The 11,559-nt window shown below is 43.6% G+C and overlaps 1 protein-coding gene across 1 annotated transcript; it reads right to left on the reverse strand.

Annotated features, from left to right (window-relative positions):
* Nucleotides 1-9,977: 9,977 nt before the first annotated feature.
* On the reverse strand, nt 9,978-11,559 carry LOC130536593 (trichohyalin-like). Its single transcript, XM_057052648.1, has 3 exons — nt 11,026-11,559; nt 10,139-10,726; nt 9,978-10,052 (listed from the first exon to the last, which is right to left on the reverse strand). Exons 1-3 carry the CDS (start codon nt 11,053-11,055, stop codon nt 9,978-9,980), a joined length of 693 nt encoding a protein of 230 aa, XP_056908628.1. The 5' UTR covers nt 11,056-11,559.

Raw genomic sequence — 11,559 nt, forward strand, 5'->3', positions numbered from 1 at the left:
CTACGTGGTGCCACAACAACAACATGGCTCAACACCAATAAAACTAAAGAACTCGTCCTGGACTTCAGGAGGAAGACGGACATCCACCCACCCATCCACATCAACGGAGCAGCGGTGGAGGGTGTGTCCAGCTTCAAATTCCTGGGATCCACCTCTCACAGGACCTCACCTGGACGACTAACTGCTCCAGTCGGTGATGAAGAAGGCTCACCAGCGTCTTCTTTTCTGAGGACTCTGAAGAAAAACACCACCTCTCTTCAGACATCCTGGTGAACTTTCTATCGCTGCACCATGAGAGCATCCTTACCAGGTATTATGGTCTGGTATGGGAACTGCTCTGCCTCAGACCGGAAGGCACTGCAGAAGTGGTGAAGACCGCCCAGCGAATAGCTGGAGCTCCTCTTCCTTCCATCGAGGACATATACAGGAGGCGCTGTCACAGGAGGGCCAAGGTCTCTAAAGACTCCTGTCCCCCGCCATGGACTGTTCACCCTCATGCCCTCTGGGAGGTCGCTACAGGAGCCGCCGGACAAAAAAACCACCCACTGCTGTCTCCCTGCTGAACTCTGACCCCTCTTCACTTGACCTCCCTTCAGGCACAATAACCCTGGACTGACGATTGTACATTCACTCTATTTGCCACTGATTACATCTGTTACAATAATTGCACTATTTACATCTGTTTATTTGCACTGCTTTCCATACTTTGCACATTTTTGCCCATATTTTATCTTTTGTATAGTCAAAACATACACATAGTTTAAAAACTGCATAAATAGCCTCTATTGATCCGGTAGGAAATTCAGCACCACAGTTACAGCCTGTATATATATTTATCTTGGTTGCAATGACTTTTATATACCCTTTACATATCTGTGAACTCTGTAAATACAAACATATAGATTGATATCATAAACATATATCATTGTGTGTATATATTGTATATACCTCATCACAGCTTTATTCACTACTCAAGCACTTCTGGTTAGATGCAAACTGCATTTCGTTGTCTTGTACTGGTGACATGTGTAATGACAATAAAGTTGAATCTAATCTAATCTAATCTAAAGCAAACAAGAGTTTTTCAGGACAATAGAGTAGAAATAATAGAATGTCCAGGTCGGAGCTCAGGATCAGAATTATTTCGTCTCCTTATCTTCCAAAGAAGAACTTCATTATTCTGAACTTCATCTTTTGGTTCTTCTTTGTTTCTTTTTCACGGAGGAGTTGCTGCAAAGACAAAGATCATTTATTAGCTTAAAGAATGTGACATCAGTCAGGAGTCAGAAACACAGGAGGAGGTGGAGGCAGCTCACCTGCAGCTGGACGATTCTCTGGGTCAGAGGTGGATCTCCTTCCTGGTGGAGCTCTCCTTTTCCTCCGAGACCCTTTCCTGGTTCCCCAGCATCTCCTCCAGCTTCCTCTGGGTCTCCGTCCAGATCACTTCACACTTTTTTGTGAGGTCGGACACCATCTGCTTGGTCTTGAGCTGCGTCTGGTGTCTCAGCTCCTCATCATCCAGGTTCTTGCTGCACTGTTCTTGGAGACGGGCACATTTTCCTTCCTCCTGCTTCAGTGCCGCCTGCGTGCTGCTCAGCAGGGCAAGGGTGTCCACGTGAGCCTCAGCCAGCGTCCTCCTCTCCTGCTCCACCCTGCAGATCTGCTGGTCTTTTCCCACCAGCAGTTCCTTCAGGCCCCTGATCTCTTGCTGCCAGCTCTCTTCTGATGGCTGCATTCTTTGGGAGCTCCTGCACTCCTGCACAGGTTCTGCTCGGTTCTCCTCCTTCAGCTGCTGAGGCTTCCAAGGCTGCGGCTCCTTCTTGGACACGGGGCCCAGCCTGTCTTCATTCCTGCAGCTCTGTCCTCTCGATCTCCTCACATCATCCAGAGCTCTGGAAAACAACTGAGTGAAGAAGCACAATGGCAATTTACAATAAATGCACTCTTGTTTAAAATCCCCTGAGTTCAATATTATATATTTTATATTTAGAGATGATTCTTATGGAGATCACCAAGTATTAAGTAAATCAAATATATTATAGCGATGGAAACGTGCGCTGTTGCTTTCAAAATGTCACTGAGTGTCAGTTTAAATTAAAACACAAATACAAAGACTGTAATAATCAACAGTCAGTGAGGTAATTAAATAAATGGCAACAAGCCAGGGTGGTGTTTGAGTGGATCCTGAGTGAAGCGTGTTACCCTGCTGACTCCTCGATGTCCTGTTGCCATTCTGCTGGATTAGAAGGTTTCAAACTTGCTGTAAAAATATAACGTTTGCAACTGGTATAATGGTCCAACACAACTGATGCCACCAATGTGTTTATTTGCCTCTATTGGTCCCCTGATAACATGGATTTTTAGTCTTTGATGTGTGGACATAAAAGGGCCTTTGAAAAGGTCCTTTGTGCCAAGTGTCTAATTTAAATGGCATTTAAAGCATTGATTTAGTCCTGGCATGGGAAACTTCCTCCTGTCTAAGTGAACCTTGAACCTTGTTTGATTCGACTGGAATAGCGTAGAATATTATGGTGTGGATTTGTTGAGTGGACAGTTTCCATGGTGATAATGCTCAGATTGGTGTAGCATAGCAGAATTATGGCATTAGAGCAGAATTGTTCCCTACAGTGAGCTGAGAAACATGACTCCCTTTAAACCATTTTTAGACAGAAATAAAAAAAATCCTGCAGAACAAATGCTGTCTACTATCACTTAAATTATAGCTAAACAACTTCTATGCTCGGTGTGAGAAGGACAACCATGAACAAGCGAGCAAGGTAGAGCTGACTGCTGGCCACCAACCCTTAACTTTCTCTACCACTGATGTCAGAGCGGAACTGAGCAGGATCAATCCACGCAAAGCTGCGAGCCCCGATGGCATCCCTGGACGCGTGCTCAGACCTTGTGCTGCGGAGTTAGCAGGGGTCCTGACGGACTTAATCTACCCCTGGCTCATGCAGTTGTGCCGACCTGCTTCAAATCCACCTCCATCGTGCCAGTACCAAAACATTCCACCCCCTTGTCTCAATGACTATCGTCCAGTAGCACTCACTCCTATTAACACAAAGTGCTTAGAGCAGCTGGTCTTGGCACAACTCAAATCCTGTCTCCCCCCAACCCTGGACCCCCATCAGTACGCCTATCGTAAGAACAGGAGCACAGAAGATGCAGTCTCCACAGCACTGCACTCTGTCCTCTCACACCTGGACAATAAAGACACATACGCCCGAATGCTGTTCATAGACTTTAGTTCAGCATTTAACACTGTCATCCCCTCCAAGCTGATAACCAAACTCAGGGATCTGGGCACCAGCACCTCCATCTGCAACTGGTTATTGGACTTTCTGACCAATAGACCACAGCATGTGCGGCTAGATCATCACTGCTCCCTCACTGTAAACACTGGAGTACCACAAGGCTGTGTGATGAGCCCATTCCTCTACTCCCTTTTCACCCACGACTGCAGAGCTCTACATGGTTCCAACACCATCATCAAGTTTGCAGATGACACCACGGTGATTGGCCACATCAAGGATAATGATGAGTCAGCTTACAGGGAGGAGGTGGACCGCTTGGCTACGTGGTGCCACAACAACAACCTGCTGCCCAACACCAATAAAACTAAAGAACTCGTCCTGGACTTCAGGAGGAAGACGGACATCCACCCACCCATCCACATCAACGGAGCAGCAGTGGAGCGTGTGTCCAGCTTCAAATTCCTGGGGATCCACCTCTCACAGGACCTCACCTGGACGACTAACTGCTCCAGTCTGGTGAAGAAGGCTCACCAGCGTCTCTTCTCCCTGAGGACTCTGAAGAAACACCACCTCTCTTCAGACGTCCTGGTGAACTTCTATCGCTGCACCATCGAGAGCATCCTTACCAGCTGTGTTACGGTCTGGTATGGGAACTGCTCTGCCTCAGACCGGAAGGCACTGCAGAAGGTGGTGAAGACCGCCCAGCGAATAGCTGGAGCTTCTCTTCCTGCCATCGAGGACATATACAGGAGGCGCTGTCACAGGAGGGCCAAGAAGGTCTCTAAAGACTCCTGTCACCCAGCGCATGGACTGTTCACCCTCATGCCCTCTGGGAGGCGCTACAGGAGCCTCCGGACAAAACCAGCAGGTTCAGAAACAGCTTCTTCCCCACTGCTGTCTCCCTGCTGAACTCTGACCCCTCTCACTTGACCTCTCTTCAGGCACAATAACCCCTGGACTGACTGATTGTACATTCACTCTATTTGCACTGATTACATCTGTTACAATAATTGCACTATTTACATCTGTTTATTTGCACTGCTTTCCATACTTTGCACATTTGTACCATATTTTATCATTATTGTATAGTCAAAACATACACATAGTTAAAAACTGCATAAATAGCCTCTATTGATCCTGTAGGAAATTCAGCACCACAGTTACAGCCTGTATATATATTTATCTTGGTTGCAATGACTTTTATATACCCTTTACATATCTGTGAACTCTGTAAATACAAACATATAGATTGATATCATAAACATATATCATTGTGTGTATATATTGTATATACCCATCACAGCTTTATTCACTACTCAAGCACTTCTGGTTAGATGCAAACTGCATTTCGTTGTCTTGTACTGGTGACATGTGTAATGACAATAAAGTTGAATCTAATCTAATCTAATCTAAAGCAAACAAGTGTTTTTCAGGACAATAGAGTAGAAATAATAGAATGTCCAGGTCAGAGCTCAGGATCAGAATTATTTCATCTCTTTATCTTCCAAAGAAGAACTTCATTATTCTGAACTTCATCTTTTGCTTCTTCTTTGTTTCTTTTTCACGGAGGAGTTGCTGCAAAGACAAAGATCATTTATTAGCTTAAAGAATGTGACATCAGTCAGGAGTCAGAAACACAGGAGGAGGTGGAGGCAGCTCACCTGCAGCTGGACGATTCTCTGGGTCAGGAGGTGGATCTCCTTCCTGGTGGAGCTCTCCTTTTCCTCCGAGATCCTTTCCTGGTTCCCCAGCATCTCCTCCAGCTTCCTCTGGGTCTCCGTCCAGATCACTTCACACTTTTTTGTGAGGTCGGACACCATCTGCTTGGTCTTGAGCTGCGTCTGGTGTCTCAGCTCCTCATCATCCAGGTTCTTGCTGCACTGTTCTTGGAGACGGGCACATTTTCCTTCCTCCTGCTTCAGTGCCGCCTGCGTGCTGCTCAGCAGGGCCAAGGTGTCCACGTGAGCCTCAGCCAGCGTCCTCCTCTCCTGCTCCACCCTGCAGATCTGCTGGTCTTTTCCCACCAGAAGTTCCTTCAGGTCCCTGATCTCTTGCTGCCAGCTCTCTTCTGATGGCTGCATTCTTTGGGAGCTCCTGCACTCCTGCACAGGTTCTGCTCGGTTCTCCTCCTGCAGCTGCTGAGGCTTCCAAGGCTGCGGCTCCTTCTTGGACACGGGGCCCAGCCTGTCTTCATTCCTGCAGCTCTGTCCTCTCGATCTCCTCACATCATCCAGAGCTCTGGAAAACAACTGAGTGAAGAAGCACAATGAGTATTTACAATAAATGCACTCTTGTTTTAAATCATCTGAATTCAATATTATATATTTTATATTCTGAGATGATTCTGATGGAGATCACTAAGTATTAAGTAAATCAAATATATTATAGCGATGGAAACGTACGCTGTTGCTTTCAAAATGTCACTGAGTGTTTAAATTAAACATAAATACAAAGACTGTAATAATCAACAGTCAGTGACGTAATTAATAAATGGCAACAAGCCAGGGTGGTGCTTGAGTGGATCCTGAGTGAAGCGTGTTACCCTGCTGACTCCTCGATGTCCTGTTGCCATTCTGCTGGATTAGAAGGTTTCAAACTGCTGTAAAAATATAACGTTTGCAACTGGTATAATGGTCCAACACAACTGATGCCACCAATGTGTTTATTTGCCTCTATTGGTCCCCTGATAACATGGATTTTTAGTCTTTGATGTGTGGACATAAAAGGTCCTTTGAAAAGGTCCTTTGTACCAAGTGTATAATTTAAATGGTATTTATGGCATCATTTTTAGACAGAAATAAAAAAAATCCTGCAGAACAAATGCTGTCTACTATCACTTAAATATGAAATCTAGAATTCAAATTGTGGTTTGATATGAATGTTATTTATTTATGGGGGGAAATGAAGGATATTACAAATAACCAGCGCAATATGCTGGTGCCTGCTATTAGATTTCTGCCTTTTCTGGGGGCTGATTTGTTATTTTATTCTTCTCTGTATTTTTAACGCACATGACCCGGAGAAGACGCGCCTGGAAGGAAATTGTTGCTCGGTGATTTGGGCTCTGACGGACACCCAAATAGCCCAAAGTGTAAACACAAACTTACTTTTCATAACACGACCTCATTGTTTGAAAGTACTTTTCATGCGTAATATTGTGTGAGAGCTGCTCCAAAATGAGGCTGGTTCTCCAGGAGACGGTGAGCCCTACCGCTGTTGCGCGTCCGCAGGGCCACGGTTCCGTCCCGGTGCAGGAGGATGGAAGATGGACCCTTTACCGGGCTGACTCCTGCCGTTGGCGGGCGGGGCCCCCGGAGCCCGCTGCAGCACTGGTAGCACACCGCCCATGCCTGCTCCTCGTTGATGGGCTGCTCATAGGACTTCAGCACCTCCTCCAGAGACAGTTCCCGGGGCTCGGACAGGTCCCGCGACTCGACGCGGTCCGTGGGAACGGTTATCCGTGGGTCTCCATCCTCGGCGGTTCGCTTGGTGGATCTGGCCATGGCGGCGGTACCGTGAAGCCCATCCTTCACTTGTGAAACACCGAGGCCATTGAAGCCTTCCGCGCACTCCTGTCCACCTCTCCGCTCCCCACCAGCTCAGCCGCGCGTCATTAACGCGGCCGTTAAGCCCGGCGTTTTTAAATTTTTGCTTCCGGTAAATTCTTTCACAATAAAACTATAGTTACAAAAAACTATGGCGACAAAACAACACACTCACTGTTTTAGCTCGACAACCCAGGCTGTTTAAATAATAAAAAAATTAACGCCCTGGCGATGATTATTTTTCATGAATTTCGATTGGAGATCAATTCTTTATTATGACTAGTAGGTTTATTTTGAAAATACCAGCAACCGTTCGTGTAGTAATTTCCTGTTTGAGCAGTCACACATCGTCCGTCAGTGAGGAAGAAGCGTCCTCTGGCTGTCGCATAATCCACCTGCTGCTGGAGAGAACATCACGACCAAAGTTTAACCTCTCGGTTCGGTTCCTGTCTCAACCTTCAAATCAGAAGCTGTGGAAAACCGTTTGAAACAGATCCAAAAACTAAACAGCCTGTTTGCATCCTAAACTGCAACATTACAGACTTTGCAACTCATGTGAAGCAGCAGGAAACTAAACCGCTATTGATAAAATAATTAGGAAAATCAACATTGAATGCATTGAACTTTGTTGTCAGCAAAATATGTTCAAAGTTGAAGGAAAATGAGTGCTCAAAGTCTGCGGTGGTGGTCATAAGATTCGCCATTGTTTCGGTCCATATTTGTCCCGATATTCTTACTTTTACTGTCATTTCTTGAACTTTATTTATTTAAAATTACTTTCGACAAAAAAAATCCCTCAATTGTCCCTAAGTCGATCACAGGGACGAAGATCGGTCACTAATCGGTGTATTACGACAGCGACCTCAAGTGGCCGCTTGAGGAACTGCAGGCAGGTGGAGCAGAGTTCTGGTTTAATCTGTCAGATATTAATTTTGGATGTTTTGTGATGTGACAAATAACAACCTTTATTTGCATTTTTATTGATTAAAACAGATAAAATGAATACAATCACACACCATTTTTAAAACAAACAAGTGTTTTCAGGACCATAGAGTAGAAATAATAGAATGTCTAGGTCAGAGCTCAGGATAAGAATTATTTCGTCTAACCATAATATATCAAAAACCATTAAGATACAAAGAGGATGTAGACAAGGAGATCCCCTATCCCCTCTCCTCTTTATTATAGCTATTGAACCACTGGCAATAGCAGTAAGAACACACAAAAATATAAACAGCATATCAATTGGACCAGAAGAACACTGGCTGGCTCTATTTGCAGATGACGTAATCATATTCCTTAGAAAGGTGGAAAAATCAATCCCTGAATTATTAGAACTCCTTCATATATTTGGGGAAATCTCAGGATATAAATTAAACAAATCAAAATCGTCAATAATGCTTTTAAATCAGTTAGAAAGTAAATGCCCTCCTAGAACAGTCACTCAATTTAAGATTGTTGACTGTTTTACATATCTAGGAATTCAAATTGTCCCACAACTCAAACATATTGTAGCCAGTAATTATGATCCCTAACTACAAAATCTCAAAATTATTGGAAAGGTGGACACCTTTACCCATGTCACTAATAGGAAAAATAAACGTCCTTAAAATGAATATAATGCCCAAATTGCTGTATTTGTTTCAAAACCTTCCACTTCCTCCTTTAAGCAACCTGTTCGCTCGGCTAAAAAGACTGTTTGTTAGATTTTTGTGGAATAATAGGCGTCCCCGTACACGACTATCATTACTATACTTACCTTATGACGGGGGGGACTCAAGTGTCCCTGCCCTCTCTGGTACTATTGGGGGGCTCAATTAAGAACAATCATGTTTTACTATGCAGAAAGAGATGTTCCTCTCTACAGCTAGATCTGCCCCTCCCAGTATACCTATATTCAGCAAACACTAAAATCCTCAAAAAAAAACACAAGAAGCCCTATTGTGAAAAACATGATTGTAGTGTGGCATCAAATTAAAAAAATCTGAGAGATACACCCCCCTCTCTATTTTTAGCCCTATATGGGGTAATCACTCCTTTCCTCCAGGTAGATCAGATGGGGGGTTAAATCTTGGGCTACTAAAGGACTGACAAAAATAGGAAACCTTTACAACCCACAAAAAGTGCTGATGTCATTTGGAGAAATAGCTGATAATTTAATATACCCCATAACCATTTTTTAAAAATTCCTACAGCTGAGGAATTTCATTAGAACACACCAAAACCAAACATTAAGCTTCCTGGAAGAGTCTACAGTAGAAAGATTAACGAGTATGGATTGCATAGGGAGGGGTCTAATATCCAAAATATATCAATGTTTAGTAGATGAAAGTACAGAAACACCAGCAGGGTGGCTGGGAGCGTGGAGAGAAGATCTGCAGGAGGACATCGCAATAGAAAAGTGGTGCGAGGCTGAAAATATTACAATACAACTGGTTGATGTGAACATACTGTATATCATTCCAGAAAAACTTCAAATATAACAGTGCCATACCTGATACTTGTGTTAAATGTGGGAGGGAAAAGGGTACATTTTTCCACTGTATCTGGCAATGTATGAAAAAAAAAAATTCTGGCAAGAAATAAAACATATATTCAAAATATTTTACAAATTCAAATACCATTTGTTCCACATTTGTTTATATTAGGTCTATATCCAGATAATTTGAAGCTTAAAAACCATCAACAAATATTTGTAGATGTAAGTGTATTAATGGCAAAGAGAGTAGTAGCCCTTTCATGGAAAACACCAGTAGCCAAGTGTGAAGAGGTGGTTGTCTGAATTGTCTTCAACTCTCCCTCGAGAGAAAATCCCATATACAATAAAACACCAACAGCATAACTTCTATTGGATCTGGGACCCCTCTATCAGTTATGTATCGAGGACTGACTTGTCTCATATGTTGGAAACACCTGGGGACATGTAAATAGCAGTGCTTTGCAGTATTTAGGATTTAAGATCACAGAAGTGTTTGTTTTACAATGATTTATTTTTTCTTGTACAACTTAATTCCCAACCAGGAAACTGAAAGCCTTTAAAGACCGGAGGTGGGGCGTTGACATGTTTGTTCATACCATGTAACTGTATTTTTCTGTTTTCTTTTTTTGTATTTTCTTGTTATATGGTGAAAACAATAAAAAGAATGTTGGTAAAAAAAAGAATTATTTCAGCTCTTTATCTTCCAAAGAACTTCATTATTCTGAACTTCGTCTTTTGGTTCTTCTTTGTTTCTTTTTCACGGAGGAGTTGCTGCAAAGACAAAGATCCTTTATTAGCTTAAAGAATGTGACATCAGTCAGGAGTCAGAAACACAGGAGGAGGTGGAGGCAGCTCACCTGCAGCTGGACGATTCTCTGGGTCAGGAGGTGGATCTCCTTCCTGGTGGAGCTCTCCTTTTCCTCCGAGATCCTTTCCTGGTTCCCCAGCATCTCCTCCAGCTTCCTCTGGGTCTCCGTCCACATCACTTCACACTTTTTTGTGAGGTCGGACACCATCTGCTTGGTCTTGAGCTGCGTCTGGTGTCTCAGCTCCTCATCATCCAGGTTCTTGCTGCACTGTTCTTGGAGACGGGCACATTTTCCTTCCTCCTGCTTCAGTGCCACCTGCGTGCTGCTCAGCAGGGCCAAGGTGTCCACGTGAGCCTCAGCCAGCGTCCTCCTCTCCTGCTCCACCCTGCAGATCTGCTGGTCTTTTCCCACCAGAAGTTCCTTCAGGCGCCTGATCTCTTGCTGCCAGCTCTCTTCTGATGGCTGCATTCTTTGGGAGCTCCTGCACTCCTGCACAGGTTCTGCTCGGTTCTCCTCCTGCAGCTGCTGAGGCTTCCAAGGCTGCGGCTCCTTCTTGGACACGGGGCCCAGCCTGTCTTCATTCCTGCAGCTCTGTCCTCTCGATCTCCTCACATCATCCAGAGCTCTGGAAAACAACTGAGTGAAGAAGCACAATGACAATTTACAATAAATGCACTCTTGTTTTAAATCCCCTGAGTTCAATATTATATAATTTATACTTAGAGATGATTCTTATGGAGATCACTAAGTATTAAGTAAATCAAATATATTATAGCGATGGAAACGTGCGCTGTTGCTTTCAAAATGTCACTGAGTGTCAGTTTAAATTAAAACACAAATACAAAGACTGTAATAATCAACAGTCAGTGACGTAATTAAATAAATGGCAACAAGCCAGGGTGGTGTTTGAGTGGATCCTGAGTGAAGCGTGTTACCCTGCTGACTCCTCGATGTCCTGTTGCCATTCTGCTGGATTAGAAGGTTTCAAACTGCTGTAAAAATATAACGTTTGCAACTGGTATAATGGTCCAACACAACTGATGCCTCCAATGTGTTTATTTGCCTTTATTGGTCCCCTGATAACATGGATTTTTAGTCTTTGATGTGTGGACATAAAAGGTCCTTTGAAAAGGTCCTTTGTGCCAAGTGTCTAATTTAAATGGCATTTAAAGCATTGATTTAGTCCTGGCATGGGAAACTTCCTCCTGTCTAAGTGAACCTTGAACCTTGTTTGATTAGACTGGAATAACGTAGAATATTATGGTGTGGATTTATTGAGTGGACAGTTTCCATGGTGATAATGCACAGATTGGTGTAGCATAGCAGAATTATGGCATTAGAGCAGAATTGTTCCCTACAGTAAGCTGAGAAACATGACTCCCTTTAAACCATTTTTAGACAGAAATAAAAAAATCCTGCAGAACAAATGCTGTCTACTATCACTTAAATATGAAATCCAGAATTCAAAT

The sequence above is a fragment of the Takifugu flavidus genome, chromosome 13 (assembly GCF_003711565.1).
Source record: "Takifugu flavidus isolate HTHZ2018 chromosome 13, ASM371156v2, whole genome shotgun sequence".
Lineage (NCBI taxonomy): Eukaryota > Metazoa > Chordata > Actinopteri > Tetraodontiformes > Tetraodontidae > Takifugu > Takifugu flavidus.